This window comes from Artemia sp. Qi Xiang Cuo, chromosome 20 (genome assembly GCF_049724085.1).
Source record: "Artemia sp. Qi Xiang Cuo chromosome 20, ASM4972408v1, whole genome shotgun sequence".
Classification (NCBI taxonomy): domain Eukaryota; kingdom Metazoa; phylum Arthropoda; class Branchiopoda; order Anostraca; family Artemiidae; genus Artemia; species Artemia sp. Qi Xiang Cuo.
In genome coordinates, this window is record NC_142813.1 from 2,871,116 (window position 1) to 2,889,368 (window position 18,253).

At 37.0% G+C, this 18,253-nt stretch overlaps 5 protein-coding genes across 5 annotated transcripts in view; 4 read left to right on the plus strand and 1 right to left on the minus strand.

Annotated features, from left to right (window-relative positions):
• The window catches only part of Tdc2 (Tyrosine decarboxylase 2), a 210,053-nt gene extending 209,785 nt beyond the window's left edge, over positions 1-268 (plus strand). Inside the window, exon 14 of the mRNA XM_089105998.1 lies at positions 113-268. Coding sequence (XP_088962124.1) covers positions 113-224 — 112 coding nt within the window. The 3' untranslated portion in view covers positions 225-268. The remainder of the gene's footprint in view (positions 1-112) is intronic.
• A 1,954-nt stretch (positions 269-2,222) lies between these two features.
• Positions 2,223-2,720, plus strand: LOC148939766 (protein CFDP2-like). The gene has a single exon (XM_089106442.1). The coding sequence runs from the start codon at positions 2,223-2,225 to the stop codon at positions 2,718-2,720; it is 498 nt and encodes a 165-aa protein (XP_088962568.1).
• Positions 2,721-2,868: 148 nt separating this feature from the next.
• LOC148939767 (uncharacterized) lies at positions 2,869-3,495 on the plus strand. Its single transcript, XM_089106443.1, has one exon. The coding sequence runs from the start codon at positions 2,869-2,871 to the stop codon at positions 3,493-3,495; it is 627 nt and encodes a 208-aa protein (XP_088962569.1).
• An 870-nt stretch (positions 3,496-4,365) lies between these two features.
• LOC148939768 (uncharacterized) lies at positions 4,366-8,701 on the plus strand. The gene is made up of 2 exons (XM_089106444.1): positions 4,366-4,796; positions 8,698-8,701. The coding sequence occupies exons 1-2, from the start codon at positions 4,366-4,368 to the stop codon at positions 8,699-8,701; spliced, it is 435 nt and encodes a 144-aa protein (XP_088962570.1).
• A 1,680-nt stretch (positions 8,702-10,381) lies between these two features.
• Ns3 (nucleostemin 3) overlaps positions 10,382-18,253 on the minus strand; it is a 92,612-nt gene continuing 84,740 nt past the window's right edge. The window contains exons 8-9 of the mRNA XM_089106446.1: positions 16,935-17,074; positions 10,382-10,519 (exon numbers count right to left, since the gene is read on the minus strand). Of these exons, the coding sequence (XP_088962572.1) occupies positions 10,429-10,519; positions 16,935-17,074 (231 nt within the window). The 3' untranslated portion in view covers positions 10,382-10,428. The remainder of the gene's footprint in view (positions 10,520-16,934; positions 17,075-18,253) is intronic.

The following is an 18,253-nucleotide window of genomic DNA, read 5'->3' on the forward strand; positions in this document are numbered from 1 at the left end:
TGGCTCTGTTATATAAGTACAACTATAATATGTAAATAATATAAAAAAAAGAATATCAATAAACGAATTTATTTATATATTTTCAGTCTCAGAAACCTCTCCTTACTTTCAGGTTTAGAAACTGGGAAACGTCATTAGCGATCACCAACGGTCATCAGCGAGGCAGCTCTCGTATGGGAAAAGAGGATAGTATGAAGCAAACGAAGTTCACCAAGAGACCCTGACAAACCTTTCCCTGATATCATAGTAATACATCAACCTTAATATGTTTCCTTGAATATTATACTGAAAAAAAATCGTAAAAATAAACATTTCAAGCTTAGATGAGAAGTTTTAAGTATATTCTAGTTTCTGGATCAACATTAAGGCGAGCACGGATATTATGCATGGCTAGTATGCACACATGTTAGTACGTTCTGGATGTAGACTATGGCTTGATAGGATTGTATTAATTATTTTAGGAGGAAATATGTAAAAATGGTTCCCAACTTAATATCAATAACACATCTATTAAGAAGACTTAAAATGAAGTTCTGTAAATTCCTATCAGTATGATACGAAACGGATACAGAAGTCCACTTCCAGCGTCACAAAAAGAGAAAACGGAGAAAAAAAAACAAGGCAAATAACAGCCAGTGGAAAAAAGAGAGAAATGCAAATATTTCGGTCGAGAATTTAGTGCAGGAAGAAAAATAAGAAATTTAGATTAAAGTCCAAAGGATAATATAAAAAGAAACATATAAAAAAAGAAAAAGAAAAGACACTGACTTAAGCAAAAGAATAAAAAGTCCGATGCTGGACGTCATATTAAACTTTCAACTAGGAACATATTTCGTGCGGGCTTTTTTTTGAATGTTTATGTTTTTCCAGATATGATGTTATAAATAAATTAGTATTCAGAAATCAGAATCCAGATATTATAAGAATTAGTTAAATAACTTTTATTTAAAGTAAAAGAGCAAAATTAAAGCCTTCAATGAAAAGGAACTCAAACCAATAAAAAAGCAAAGCTAAAAATGAGCACAAATTAGTATAAAAGGAATGCTGCTACCGCCACTTCAAACACCCATCAGGCTAGACTGTCATCTGTGCTTCACTGGAAACAACATGTATTTCGAACAGTATGTTTCTATATTCCTCATAACATCGACTGGGAAAAGCAAACCAAACTATAACAAGTTTTTAAGTATTTAAGTTTTCAATATTCAATTCAATTCAAAATTTTTATTTCCTCCGAATACGAAGAGTAAAAAAAATAAATAAAGATAATAACCGCTAATCAACAGGCCATAAAATTATTCTAAACTATATAACAACAAGTACGCAAAGGCCTTCAGTCAAAATTGCCAGACAAATGAACACTTCATTCAATAGTTATTAAATTAACAATTAAAATTAACACTTCATTCAAAAATTAAATCAAATAAAATAAATTAAGCTTTGTGCGCACCTCTATATAAATTATGAGAAAAAACATTTAATTTGGATAAAAATTTCTTTTGCTTTTTCTCCAAAACATCAACAGGGTTTTTTATTTTATGTGTATTCATTAAAAAAGTATTTGATTCAGATTTAGAAAAGCGGCAAAGGAACTTAGCAAAATTAAAAAATGTGGTTTTTACATGCGCAATTTTTTCTAATTCTAAAAAACGGGAGAAGCGATGAAAAAACTAAAATTTGAGGCAAAGCGACTGTATTATATACCCGAGCGGGTGGAGCCCACCCCAGGGTCTCTCAGTGCCCAGGATTTCCCTGGTGTCAATCAGAACCCAGGCCTAGGGACGGTTGGGCTTGCGACCCTCCTCCTGAAAACAATTGCAATGAAAAGAAATGTTACTCAAGCCTTGGATCCGATTCGTTTTAACTCCTAATGACTTCGGCACGTCCCCAGCCATATATTGAACCGTGCTGACCAAGATGGGTCTAAAGTAGCCACCCGGATTGTTTTAAACATGAGAAACCCCGGATCCAAAGACTTTCTAGGGCTTGAGATGTTGATATTTGGGATTGACATACTTGGAATGACAGAAACCCACTTGACGGGATCAGGCGATGAAGAAATTGCCAGTTCTGGTCACAGGATGATTTGGTCAGGCCAAACTTCTCGTAGAAGCAGTGGCGTAGGCCTGCTTCTAAACAAGACGGCAAAGAAATACCTCATATCCCACAACCTAATATCAGATAGACTACTCAGTGCCCGCTTCAACCATTAACCCGGGAAGATGAAGATTGTTGTGTGCTACGCACCAACGAACGTCTCTCCAACAGATGAGAAAGACAAATTCTACTTGGCACTGACAGCTGCTCTCTCTCGGATTTCCTCTCATGATGTTTTGGCCGTGGTAGGCAACTTCAATGCAACTGTATATTACCCCAGCGGAGCTTTTAAATCAGTAATTGTTCATGTTACCCCTGATTCTCTGAACGAAAATGGGACCCGATTCCTCCTGCTGTGCGTCATGCACAAACTGGCCATTAAAAACACCCCGTTCCACAGGAAAAACATTCATAAGTCAACATGGTATAGCAATGACGGGCACACACGAAAGATGATCGACTATATTATAGTCAACCAAAGATGGCGGTCATCAGTCACAAAGTGCAGAACCTATCGCTGCGCCAAGATCGGAAATACTGACCATAGATTAGTTGCTGCGAACTTCCGTCTACGACTCAAAGCCCAGCCTATAAAACGTCACCAACCAAAATTGGGAATGTAGAAACCAAAAACCGAGGAACTCTGCCAAGTATTTAGTTGAAGTCCAGAACAGATTTGTATACCTGAATACCCTTTTTGACCCAGACACGTTTTGGCAGACGCACAAAAACATTATATTAGAGGTTACCACTGAGACCGTTGGTCGAAAGATGTACTCAAAAAAGCCCTGGCTGTCGCAAGAAGCTTTGCGAATCATTGAGCAACGCAGAAAAGCGCGGCTGGCCGGAGATATGCCCTCCTACAGACGGTTAAACGGGGTCAGGAACAAACTTATCCACCGAGACAAGCAACAATTTGTTGACAAAAAAGCTGATGATCTAGAAGATGCAGCACGAAAAAATGACACCATGTCGCTTTTCAAGCATGTCAGAGACCTCAGCGAGGAGAAACCTCCAAAGATAGGAGCAGTTAAATCCACCTCCGGCGTAATGCTCGAAGATGAAACCGCGCAGCTTGATCGATGGAAGGAGCATTTCACAAAGCTGCTTAACGCCGACAGAGTCGACGTCGATCCCGACCTAATCGCATCGGCTGAGCAAACAACAAGCGAAAATCTCCCAGAGCCTGAGCCACCCTCTGTAGAAGAGATACAGAATGCTCTGAGGAGGATGAAAAACAACAAAGCACCAGGAGCCTGCGGGATCACCATGGAGCTGCTAAAATTTGCAGGACTGCCAAAGCTACTATGGCCGCGCATGCTGTTTTCCCTCGTTTGGACAAAAGAACTGATTCCAAAAGAATCAAAGGAAGAGAATCCTTCCCATATGGAAGCGTAAAGGTAGTCGAAGTGATTGCTCTAACTACAGAGGAATCACCCTCCTGTCGGTTCCCGGCAAATTATTTGGCATGACTTTGATAGATAGAAGTACCCAGTTCATCCGTAAGTGCCACCAGATTCAGCAAGCAGGTTTCATGCCGAACAGATCCATGACCGAGCAGAACTTCACCGTACGCCAGGTCATCGAGAAAGCTCGTGACCTCCAGCGTACAGCATACCCCGCCTTTGTTGACTTTAAAGCAGCCTTCGACTCGGTCGACCGTGAGTCTCTCTGGCTGATACTAGAACGAACAGATCTCCCGGACAAATACTGTCGCCTGTTCAAGGCGCTCTACATTGGTACAAAAAGCTCCATCCAGGTTAATGGTCGTCGAAGTTCACTGTTTGAAATAAATAGCGGTGTACGGCAAGGTTGTGCTGCTGCTCCTAAACTGTTCAACGCGGTGATTGACTATGTCATGGATTGGACCATAAACCGGCTCCCCTTGAGACTTAAGTATTGTAACAGAGTTTTAGACAATTTCGACTTTGCTCATGATATTTCTCTGGTATGCACTTCTGCAGCTGAAATCGAAGAGGCCCTCAACACACTGTCGGAGGAAGTCCTGAAAGTAGGATTACATATTAGCTGGTAGATAACAAAAGTAATGATCGCTGACTCCTCATGTAATACTGCCAGCCCACCAGCATTCAACGTATCAAGTCACACCGTCGAGGTTGTCAAGTCTTTCCCCTACCTTGGATCTGTCATCACGGAAAAAGGCTCAGTCGAACTGAAGTTCAGTCACGCATTGGAAAAGCCGCATCAATTATGGCACGACTATGCCGTTCAGTGTGGTCAAAGTCCAATATCAGCCGAAAAACAAAAATGCGGATCTACAACACCACCGTAACCCAAGTCCTTCTCTACGGTGCTGAGACCTGGCCGGCTGCTGCTTCTGCTCGTGATGCCATAGACGTGGCCCAAACAAAGTTCTTGAGACGTATTGAAGGGATCAGATGGGACGACTTCGTCTCGGACACCCGATTGCTGGCACTAACAGATCAGACCCCCAACTCTCGTCAGGTTGCTGCACGAACCCTACGGTGGTTCGGCCATTTGGTCCGCATGTCAGCAGAAAAACCCGCCAGCACTCTCTTCAATTTTGATCCCCCTGCGCATGGCTGGAAGCGCCCCCGTGGAAGGCCCCGGTTCAGATGGAGGGACAGCCTCACCCAGTACCTCTCAATGATCGGCACTGATATACAAGAAGCAGTCACGCTTGCACAAGACCGTTCCGAATGGAGGCGAAGAGTCACGTGTCTCTCTACGCTGGACCACCAGCAGGAGTATTAAGTCAAGTAAGTCAAGTCAAGAAACTAGACGCTATTCTACTTTAAACTGCTTTAGAAATAGAAGCACGGCATAGAGCTAAAGTTAGTCCACAAGGCACACCAAGATATAAAAAAGATTCCAAATGTTTTAAAATACTATCGTAAATACGAACAGAAATTTCTGAATTAACGAGATCATTAGCCTTAGGACCAAGAATTAAAAACTAACACTTTTCAGGGCGAAAACGAAGTCCATGCTCACTAAAAACCTTTGCTAAAAAATCTACATTTTGTTGAAGTGACTGAAGCGATGGACTCAAAAGGAGTAAATCCTCTGCGTAAGCAATCCACGACAGAACATAACCTTTACCATAAATAAAAGTCAATTGAATTTGATCAAATAGCCCCAAAACAGTAATATTGAAAATCAAAGGAGAAATAATGCTTACTTGTCTCAGCCCCCTACATAACTTAACATTATAATCACTAAACTGATTCTTCCACTTAATACGAATACGAGAGGAGCCATACCACTTTTTAAAACCAAAACTACTGGTAGTGGGACATTATTCTTCAGAAGCGCAGTCATAGCCCAAGAATGGATAATTGAATCATACGCCGCCGCAAAATCTAACGCAAAAGTATAAACTCTATCCCATTGCTTACGAAAGACTATTATTCTTGAAAGGAGGGTATGAGCAACATCCATGTTTAGACCCTTGCGGAACCCAATTTGATTCAGGCCTTGGTTATAAGACTCCAGATACTTTAATAAAACTAACTAAAAAACTTTACTAATCTGGCAAAAACAGTAATCGGCCTGTAATCAGAACATCGATTCGTATTCCCTCCTTTTTTTGAAAGGGGTGAAGTTGTAGCACGATAAAAGCTAGTTGGAAGAACTCCAGAAGAAAGAATAGTAGTAAAAAGAGTAGTGAGGAGAAGGATTGCTTTGGGAGATGCCCATTTTATATGGTTTGAATGTATACCATCATGATCAAAAGAATGCTTACTTTTTAGAGCTTTAATTGCTACCGTTCCATCTTCAACAGAAACGGATATTTTACTATTTGGGCGGGGCTTTGAAATTTCTTCCGATAATAAAGACTCAAGCCGTGATTCAACTGCCGCATCACCGGATGAAAAAACATGATTATAATGAGTTATCCAATCATCTAGTTTCAGAGAACTATTAGAATCTGGTGAACAGTTATTATTAAGACGTCTAGAATTAACCAAACTCCAAAGCTCATTCTTATCACTAGTAATCCTTGAACCAATTTCATCTTTTATAATTTCATTATGCAAACGCAACAAACGCAACATAGCCCGAAAAACGCGTTTAGTTAATTTCATACCATCATAAAATGGTCCAGATCGCGGTTTTCCCGCGCAATTCCAAAGGTAACAAGCTTGAGATGCATTCTTTTGGCTTTGCTTTAAAATCGGGTTAAGGTTCCAATCTAAAACACGAGATCCACGACGGAAAGAATCAGTCTTAAATGCTTTATTAGCCCCGACTTTTAAACTATGAACAATTTCAAGATATAAGGTAAAATAGATCAATATCAATTTGATCAACATCCTTAGAATAATTTACAATTATTTTAGCTAAAAGTGCATCTGATTCTTCATGATATTTGCACATTTTTTCCCGATCCCAGATCATTTTATTTACAATTTGACTAGAACGATTCATAATTTTAAAATATAGAATTTGCATACTTAAATGAAAAGAAAGGCAAAAATGGTTACTAATATGCAGATCCAATCCAACATGAACAGGCTGGCTGTGGTAATAACGCTGCGTCTGAAACAAGCACATGGTCTAGACTAGAGTAAGAACCAGAATTATGGACATACGTAAAATCTGTATCTTTTGAATCTATAGTGAAAAACGAAAACAAAGATAAAAGAGCGGAGGAGCGGACATGAGAGATAGCAATGTTGCAGGTAAAATCCCCGCAAATAAGCCACTGGAAATCTGATGGAACTTTCGCCACAAATCGCGATAATTCTAAACATGCAAAATTGAAATCAAAATCCGAATCAATAGTATGATAATTTGTTGGTAAATAGCACGAAAAAACAATAATCCCTGGGATTCGAACAGCAACAAAATATCGATTAACGGCAAACACGGAAACTGGAAAATTCTCTCGAATAAAAATTCAAACGCTTCCGGATGGGCGTCCACCTGTAGGTGTAGCTGGAGATAAAAAATACTTAAACTGCTGCGACAGGCTCGAAAGAAGATTAGTAGAGAGGTCCAGAATCCGATGCTCCTGCAGACACAAAATATCGAGATCGCGCAGCATAGACTGCAATACATGTTGTTTATCACCAAAACCATTCAGATTCAGAGATATAATCTTTGCACTAATCATTTTTTATTCTTTGCAACTTTTTCGAATAACCGTTTGCAGCGAAAGCTAAATCCAGTATGCTCATGAGATCCACAATGGAAGCAACAAGGTTCATTCTGGCAAGGGTTGTTCCTAGAATGAGAGTGTCCACTACCAAGGCACTTGTGACAACGTTCCACGCTAGAGTAGCCCGACGATATATGCTCTAGCGACCCGCATTTGTAGCACATTCGCGGTAAAAACTTATAATCAGTAAGCCGGAAATGTTCGTAGCCAATGTGAATCCCATGACGCAAATAATGAGACTTAGCCGTCACCGAACGGAAGTATACACGATATGATTTCGAAACACCGATGCGCTGTATCTCTTCGATACCTTGGTTAGAAGCACACACACTCTCTGGATTTATCGGGAAGTCCACTCGTGATAATAAACCGACAATTCTCGATTTGCGAACCTCAGTTTTACCGACCTTTTCATTCAAACAGGCTTTCAAGTTTTCGGCGTTTTGTCTTTTCGTATGAATGACCCATTATAACTAAAAAAAAAACAAGTGTAAAAAATATATGATCATTTCAAGTTGAATTTATTATTGACTTCAATATCGGTTCATTTTCGGTTTCTTTTATTCATTCATAATAATTTCTGTTTGTTTTAAGTTTGATTTATTACATGACTTTATTTCTGTCTCTTTTAGATGTTAAAATAGCTCTCTACATAAAAAAAAATTTGGGAATTTCTTTTCCAAGTAATTTATAAATATGGTAAAAAGCTGTATCATAGGATTAATTATGGGGTTAGACGTATTAATATAGAATATAAGTAAAAAATCGAAGCCAGACCAGTTTGATAAGGAAGCAAGCAAAAGAAGAGAGAAAAAAACGGATTAAAAGATGTCAAGTCAATTTCATGCCACTTTTTCGCTCATGTTAATGTTACTTTATTCATTAATATTTCCTCACATAGCATATATATATATATATATATATATATATATATATATATATATATATATATATATATATATATATATATATATATATATATATATATATATATAGTACCGAGAGCCCGGCGGCTTCGCCGCCAGGCACCGGCAGTCGGAAAAGCATCTATATATAGATTCTCACTATCGCTTGTCTTCTAAACGCAGACAATTTGAGCCTTTTCTTGATGTCATGTCGTCCAAATGGACCTTAAATTAGAAGTGGTGCCTCCGTAAAATTATATTTTTTTATTGGACCTTTAACTTTTGCCTCGGCTTATATTATGTCATTGAAAGACATGTTGCCGAGACTTTATTTCTTTTAATTGTTCAGCCGGTGGGAAAAACCTTCTTTTTCTCTAAACGATTTTTCAAGTCCAGGTTTCTGATTTTACAAGGTATGGTAGACATTGACGGCCACCTGTGTTTCTTTTAATGGTTCAGGGGGTGGGGCAAAAACTTTTTCTTTTGCATTGGGTCTTTTATCAATATGAAAGATATATCTGCAGGCATATGTTTCATTCATTTTTTCAGGTAGTGGAACAAACAAATCTTTTTCTTCCAACGATTTATCTAGTCCATATTTTTGATTTTCAAAGGTATGCTAGGCAATGATGACCTTATCTATGTCGAAATCCAAAACCCAATCATCATCGCTATCATTTTTAATTTGTTTTTTTTTTCGTTTTACCTCGGCTTATCTTTCGTCATTATGAAATAAATATCGCCGGGCCTTTGTTTTTTTTTAACAAAGATATGGTAGGCATTGATGACCTTATCCATGTCAACATCCTAAACCCAATTATCATCGCTATCATTTTCAATTTTGACATGTGTTGATTCTCGCTGTCCAGGTTGATTTTCATTGACTCGCTCACATGTTCGGTGTCGCACGTCTTCTAACCACTCGTGTCTTTGCTCTTCATTTTCATTTTTGACCCGCTCACATGTTCGATGTAGCATGTCTTCTAACTGCGTGTATTTGCTCTTCATTTTCATTTTTGACACGCCGCCGCCTTTCTTCTAACCGTGTGTTTCTTTGCTCTTCATTTTCATTTTTGACTCGCTCACTTGTTCGGTGTCGTATGTCCTCTTACTGCGCGTGTCTTTGCTCTTCATTTTCATTTTTAAGACGCTCTAATTTTCGTTTTCGCATATCTTCTAACCGCCTGTGTCTTTGCACATCATTTTCATTTTTGACACGTTTTTGGATTTTGTTACTTCAGAAAATTTAGCAATGACCTTTGCTTTAGCTGTCCGTATTGGTGTTGTCGCAATTGATGGTCCATGGTGTCAAATTTCACATCTTATCACGTTTGACAGTTCAGGTGTTGGTTCCGAAAAATCATCATTTATAGTAACTGCAACGGCAAATTTTCGTTTTTTTGGCCTTATAACATACATTATATTATATAAATAACTGTTGCGTTGGAAACTCAACAATCTTATTCATGCTACATATGACATCATATAAGAAAATACTTATATGATGCCATACATGACGTCATAAGAAATGCTTATATGATGTACTAACATAGTACACGATATAATTTGCATAAAACCATTTTAAGGCTCTTAAAAAATTTTCTCAGACTTTTGACCTATCTAGATGGTTTTTTTTATGCAAGAATATAAGATACCAATTTTCCAAAAAATATATGGAGCCGTTTTCGAGAACATACATACATATATACACATGTACACAATTATTGGTCACTTTTAAAGATAGTATATATATATATTTTAGCCTTGATGAAGAGTTAGTGGAGTTCTTTGCCGAAATACCCGCTTTGTTTCCGTTATTTATTAGCTGAAAAATTATCCTCGCTGTAGTTTTGTCTTTATAGCTCTTCGTTTATTTTCGTTAAGCCATGCATAGCCAGCGTGGTATCTGAACCTATTTAAGGATAAATATATCCCTAGACTAATGCTGTGTGCGCCTGCACGGATGTGTAGGCGCGGATTTGTAAAAACAAATTTCTCAATATACAGTTGAAACCTGTTGATAATGTTCCCATTTGTCAGGAGAACGTTTTTACTTTACTAGCTATGAACGTTGTCAGGCTACATCAGAAGCTGTATCGAGAGAACATTGCGATGTGTTGAACCTTGTTCGCAATTAAAAAAAAATATCTGATCCTGGCTTAAAGTATTAATATAGGTCACATCTTATGCTAGAAAAAAAAAGTTCTCCACCTGTGCAGTATAATACTTGGTATCGGGAAAAACAGAAACTTTAATTTAGTAAAAAAGAAATAAAGTGGATCATTCATCTAAATGGGCATAAACTCTTCTTAACTTTTCCCGTTTGTTTTTCTTGTTATGCTTTTTCCAGGGTTTATCCAACAAATTCAAACTGGAAAAGAAAAATGAAATCAGAACTTGAGAAATTCCAAGCGAGGGACATAAATTGTGTCTTTTTTTATAGCAGTTCTAAGAGTATACACGTACAGAAGATAGGCTACATTTTTCGAAGAAAAAGAAGCATCTTCTTGGCAAATATTTTAAATTTATACGGCATGGACGTTCAGAGAAGAAAATTTGTTCGACGAAGCCATTAAGCAGTATATTAAGAGGGACGAGATAAACTTAACCTCTATAATAAGCATTTTTACAAATCCAAGATTGAATATCCTATTTCATTGAGTTAAACTGTCAAAATCCAGTATATCAACAAAAAAGAGCATTAATCTTGGCAGAACTCCTAGCTCAAAAGCTGACATAAAATACACTCAAATTGAATAAATACGGACATTTTTAGCATCGAAAGCGCTGTCCAGGCCTTTCAGCTTGTTGACTTCCATTTTATTATAATTTCATATTATTAACCAGGACTATTTTCATTATTATTATACTGGGTTATTCATACACAGTATTTACTAGTAATCAAATAGTTCGTGATAACGAACTGCCAGTAATGAGTGATTCGACCCAAGAGAAACCGAAACTCTGAAAAACGGAATTTGGACAACAATAGATACATCAAAAGAATTGGTTTTTTATGCCAATGCCAAATATATAAAATTCAGTAAGTTTAATGTTATCCATCAAAAGCTAAGAGCCTAAGAAAATCATTTTAGAAAAAGAGGGGAAATACTCTAAAAAAGTCAAGGAATCTTATTGAAAATCAGAGATTCAGATCAGAGAGCACAACTGTAGAGGTATCAGGTTCTCATCGAAAAAAACGTGGATTTTTTTTTTTTTTGCAAGAACATAGATAACGGATGCTGTTTTTGGTTATTTTTTATTTGTTTCTTTGTTTCCCCCAAGAGTGATCTCACCGAACCAATGGTCCTGGAACATCGAGAGCCTCTGGGAAAACGGCTGTAAGTTATGAAACTTGCCCATTGTTTATACATAATATTTTTTATTGGAATGTACACGGGGAAAATGTTTCCTGGGGAGGGAAGTTTCCGGAGGATGAACTTCCCAAGGATAATTTCACACGGGGGGTGGGGGTGGGAATTTCCCAGAATTCCTTTATAATTTTTTTTTTGTCTTACTTTCTCTTTGGCGACTTAATTTTACACGGGCCGATGTTAGGGGGAGGAGGAACTGCCCCGGGAAAATTTTCAGCGCGGTTGACATTTTCTGGGGGATTTTCCGCTGGAAAAATTCTCCATAGGGGAATTTTCCCCGGGAAAAATTATCCAGCGGGGAATTTTCCCCTCTAAAAATTATCCAGCGGGAAATTTTCCACAGGAAAAATATTCTAATGGGGGGATTTCCAGGAAAATTTTTCCACTGAAGGGAAAATTTCCGGCTTCATTTGAAAAATGATCAGAAATTAAATAAAAACAAGTCTTTTTTTCAAATTAAATTAGACTAAGAGTACTTATCAGGCTGAATAGTCCGTAAGAAATTTTTTTGGGGGAATTTTCTATGGAGAGAGGGAGCAGATTTACCAGCATTATTTGAAAAACGATCAGAAATTCAATAGGAAAAAACAACAACTATTTTTTCATCTGAAAGTGAAGAGTAACATTAAAACTTAAAAGGTACAGAAATTATCCCATATATGAGGGAGCTGCGTATCCCTCAACACCTTGCTCTTTACGTTAAAATTTGAATTTGTCCTAATACTTTAAGAAAGACTCCTGAAACACAAGGACAGTTTAATTGGAATATGAAGCTTTTTAAAGTGCTAAAAACTTTAGCGCGAAGAGCGAGTGATTAAGGAGGGGTCAGCCCCCTCATATATTGAATAATTTCGATTCGTTTCGAGATTTAAAGTTGGTCGAATTTTTTTTTTTTATTTAATCACGATAAACTCCACAGTTCCTCATGCTATTACTGGTCTACAGAGGTAGATCCAGGGCAGAAAAAAGCGATTTACCTACAATCTCTTATTTATCTCCATCAAGATCACATTTGTCGAGCCTCCTTCAGAATAAATCCTTGTGTCCGTTTTTGAACCAGGCTTATGGCGTATGTTGATAAAAACATTTTTTATATATTTATAGGCTATATTAATGATAGCAAACTTGGTCCATTTCACTCAAAAGATGGAATGAAATACATCCGATTTAAATATATACGGCCGTATATTACCTGAACTAGGCCGTTCAGCTAGGCCACTGCCACCAGCAAATTTTGCTTGAAGTATCAAGGACATGAAAATAAAAACATCCTCTGGACCCCTCTTAGATATCCATACCTGAAAACCGCGATATTCCAAGATTTTTATTTTGGTTGTTTCAAAATTACGATGTGTTTAAGGTAGGTTTATTTGGTCAGATCTCAAAACACTTCTCGCCCATAAAAATTCAATAATTAAAAATCGGTTTATTGCTTAAGATAGGTTTCACCTTTAAAGGAAAGCGACACCTTCTTCAGCTGTTGGAATATAATATGTTTTTAGCTTTTTTTTGCATATTTTTCATTAAGAATTTAATTCCAGATTTTTCTCTTTATATTTTAAGATATATATGGTTCTTTCAATTTCCACTTAATAAATTTAAACAAGTAGATTCCATTTGAATGTCTTGGAACTTAAAAAAGTGTGAACCACACAGAACCATAATTTACTTGTAGAAAACCCAATACGACTCAAAAACTTTACGTTCTTTGTACTTGCTAAAGATTTTACACCGGAACCAATCAGGTTTTAATAATGCAGATTTGTTGGCTTCTTTTTCTGGCATGCGCTTAACGAATAATGTGATTGGCTGACGAAAATGAGAAAAACCAATGAAATACAAGCATACTTTTTACCACAGAATTGTAGGAAAGCAATATATCTTTTTCTCTTTTGATAAACGCTTCAAATAGTCCGCAGTAATGGCGTTCCAGATCTTGCAAAAAGGAGTAAACAAAAAAGTTGACGTTGAAAGAATGTCAAAATAAGAGCAAAACCGCATCTCATTTCTGACATCATATGAACCCGATCAACGCATAAAAGAAGAAAAAGAATAATACAAAAATTCAAAATATTGAAATCAGCTTTACCGTAACTAAAGTAACTTATTTTTGAGATTATACGAGCCCGATCAACGCATAAATATACAGACTCAAAGCGTTAAAATGACCTTGATCGTATTCAAAGTCAAAAATTGTTTATTTACGAAAAATTATTGTTTATCTAAGAAATTATTTAAAAATTGCTCATATTATGTAAACTCAAAAAACTCACAAAGAAAGGAAAAAGAATAACATAGACTCGAAGTGTCAAAATGAGCAAGACCGTATTTAAAATAACCCATCTTTGATATTATACGTACTCGATCAACACATAGAAAAGAAAAAGAATAATATATAGACTCGATCTGGCAAAATGACCATAATCGTATTTGAAATAAACCATTTTTGGCATTATATGAAATAAAAAAAATGCGAAAAATAAAGCAAAAAAAAAAAAAAAAAAAGACTCGAAGTATAGATACTCATAAGCTAGTAGCACGTTTCTAATGAGCTTTTTTGGGTAACGTTGGATAATCTACTAAGTTTGTGCTAATCCTTCTGGACATCAAAGTCATCAAGACTACAAAAATAATGCGGCAATTATCCTCCTGCTCTTTGCCCCAGGGGAAACCGCCTCATCATTATACCAAAATGAATAAAATTTTAACTTTATTTTTACCTATTTATAGTTAAAACCATGTATAATTTTATTAACCATTATTTAACTAGTCTTTTCCAATACTAATAAACGATTTTTGACTCTATGACGCGAGGGAGCCTCTTCCTCTCAGCTCCCCTGAGAAAAGGTTCCATAACCTTACACAAGTTATATTCGGAGCAAAATCCGATCGTACAGTCGGGGTGAAGGGTATTGGCAGGCTTGATGATGATCGGGTATTTACATTATGCTGGTCCAAGATTGGTCGAAATAATGTTTTAAATGCAGACGGGAGTTCACCAGCTAGAAACTTGAACACAAAGGTCAAGCATGACTGACGATGCAGAGACTCTATTGACAAATACTCTTCATTTTTTAATTAATTTCAAAGATCGTTTATGAATCCAATTGAGCTTCTGCAGGTGAGATTTAAAAGTCGATGGCCAGATCATTGCACCGTATTGTAAATGGGGTTTGATAAGAGCATTGTATAGCAAAACCAGTGTTTCCTGCGACAAAGTGATCTTTAGTTTCTTTATCATTCCATGATTCCAAGATATCTTCAGCTCTACTGCTTTAATGTGATGCACGAATGACAGGCTATTATCAAGCAGGGCTCCCTGGTATTTTTCAAAGCACATTTCTGGCCAACTCATAAAATTTCTGGACATTTTAATACCACATACCTCCGGATGGACACCTCCAACACAGCAAGAGAATAAAACACAAGATTATCAACGTTAATCGCAAGTCGGCTAGAATCCATCTAGAGATACGTCTCCTCGAGAACAGCCCTAAGTTTGGAAATAAGTACTGTTTTATTCCTTTCACAGCAGCCTAGTGTGGTGTCGTCTGCAAAAGCCACAAGCTCATCATCATCTACAGGTTGAAAAGAAGCTCCATCGTGACATAGCTTACAGCAGCGAAGAGTAAGAAGAGCCAAATTTCAGAGGAAGAGCCCCAAATGGTAAATTCTGTTCAGAAAAATTCTCATAAGTGGAAAAGATGGGTATTGCCAAAAAACCGGAAGCATGGTAAGAATTTAAATTGGTATGATCGTCAGAACAACTTAGACCACTGACCCTTCAAAACCCCACCATTCACCACCAGCTTCTTAGTAGAAGAATATACATGTTACAGCTTATTTAAATCTGAATCGTACAAGAATTTTCAATCTCCATGATTGGAAAGCAAAGAATTTTCAATCTCCATGATTGGAAAGCAAAGAATTTTCAATCTCCATGATTGGAAAGCAAAGAATTTTCAATCTCCATGATTGGAAAGCAAAGAATTTTCAATCTCCATGATTGGAAAGCAAAGAATTTTCAATCTCCATGATTGGAAAGCAAAGAATTTTCAATCTCCATGATTGGAAAGCACAGAATTTTCAATCTCCATGATTGGACAGCAAAGAATTTTCAATCTCCATGATTGGAAAGCAAAGAATTTTCAATCTCCATGATTGGAAAGCAAAGAATTTTCAATCTCAATGATTGGAAATCAAAGAATTTTCAATCTCCATGATTGGAAAGCAAAGAATTTTCAATCTCCATGATTGGAAAGCAAAGAATTTTCAATCTCCATGATTGGAAAGCAAAGAATTTTCAATCTCCATGATTGGAAAGCAAAGAATTTTCAATCTCCATGATTGGAAAGCAAAGAATTTTCAATCTCCATGATTGGAAAGCAAAGAATTTTCAATCTCCATGATTGGAAAGCAAAGAATTTTCAATCTCCATGATTGGAAAGCAAAAAATTTTGGCGAAAAAACTTGGTCCATGAAAATGTGATTCGAAAACGGAATAAGTCCTCAAATGATACTCAAACAAGTTTAAGCTGCAGACTGACCCGATGCAAAAATAAGGCAAGTCTTGACCCACTGCAATAGTTGAAAGCAAAGAGGAAAAGAAAGGCCTACTGTGACTTTGCCTATGTTCAAACTGCAGAGTTTTCAGCATGACTGCAGAATAAACCAGTGCAGAAACGACGCAAATCCTGACTCGGCACAACAAAGAAGATAATTTGGGACTCATTACAGACCATAAGCCCCCCAATTTGGGCTTAGTCACAAAACACACTGTTAAAGCTGTATCTATAACATATTTTCAGTGCTACTTATAAGGAATTAATTTTTTGGTTCCAAAATTGTGGATTTTGAACAATAAAATCTTAATAAAGAAGATATAAATAAAATAAAGAAGATAAAATTAGAAAAATCTAAATAATAAAGAAGAGAGAATATTAAAAATCTGGAAAGTAGAAAAAGAAATAGAAGAAATAAATTCGGGTGGAAAAACACGCGAATAGAAATGATGCTGATATATATCTTAACAAACCTTGTGTTTCCTCATTGTATGATTAACCTCACTTTCTACTGCCAAACTCCTAAGGGATATATGTAAAATCATTTAAAAGGTACGTTCAACTGTTTTATCCATGGCGTAAAGGAAGTAATTCTTGGCATTTTGGTGCGGGTTTGCGAACTTGGAAAGCTAAAAGAAATTTTTAAGCTTGAACTATGAGCATAATTTCACTGATATATGCCAGAAATGACTTCTTTCGTTTTAAAATTATGGATTATACAGGAAAACATAGATTCCAAGGGTGAAAACGGGGATCGTAGAGAAAATAAAACTGTGATAAAAATTCCAAGAGTGGATGTAGAAACCAAAAGCCAAACATAATGTACAATAAAAATTAACGAAAAATTTACCTTGTGTTTGATGCAGTGCCATCTATAACACCTCTTGTATGATTTTCTCCAGGGTATACAGCTCGTCCTTTACTGTGAGCCCTGCCAATATTTTGATCAAAGAAGGTCCTATCAAGCATATCTGGAGTAGTTTTTGAAGTCTGGAAAATAAACCATAAAGATTAGAAAATAAATCCCAGGTTATACAGGATTCAATAAACATAGTATGAACAATAAAAAAGGGTTGTGTAGGGATTCTCGGTACTCTTCTATTAGCTGGACTCTTTTTATATCTCAAACTCGAGACATGTTGAAAAACCCGTTTTTCAACGGGATGATACAAGACTCCGCTGTAGAGAAACACAAAGTATAGCGTGGTTTTAATTGCGTATACGATATTTAAAGTGTTGCTTTTGTTTTTTTTTTTTCTGGGGGGGGGGGGAGGGAAAAGGGACCTAGGTTAGGTTACATATTTAATATATGCTATGCTTTACCCCTCCCCCAAATGTGCAAATATATCGCCCAAATTTGTTTCTAAACTATAATACAGTTATCCTATTTTATTTCATTAGCATTAACTAAACTAGCACTATATAAAAGAGTCGAGGTAATAGAAGAGTACCGGATTCTCAAAGACAATAAGCGTAACACTTTTAAGTACAGTCAAGGTGCTGGTTTCAAATCCTTTGTAGTTCGATTTAGGCTGGAATATGTTAGATCACCTGCCAAATCATGGAATATGATTAACTCCGCCTGCCAAAGTGCCTTAGTCATCAGTCTCAAACCAGGAAAAGGAGGAGGGTTGGGCTGTGGGCCTGCCACCCACACCCGGGACCTTGAGGACCATCCTCGGGGGAAACTGAAATATCAACTGAAACATCATGACTGAGCCTCGGATTGAACCCCTTAATAATGACAACACCAGCGCGCCCAAGGACACGATTTACGAAAGCGAATAATTTGTTTTGTCTGAAAATTTGGTTTTTGGAATGTACGAACGATGTCTCAACCATCCAAAAGAGAGCAAGTACAAAAAGTGATGAGAATACCACCTAGACCTATTAGTATTGTCAGAAGTGCGGTGGCCTGGCTCAGGAATAAAAAAGCGTGATGCTGACCATACCATCATATACAGCGGTCCAGCAGATAAACTTGAAGCCGAAGTTGCCGTGATGATGCCAAAGCAGACCCACAAGTCCATCCAAAAATGGACTCCTATATCACCGAGAATATTAACTGCAAGGTTTTTGGGAACACATGCTAAACTGTCAGTCGTTGTATGCTACGCCCCTATAAATGAAGCCACTGATGAAGGGAAAGACAAGTTCTATAGATCACTT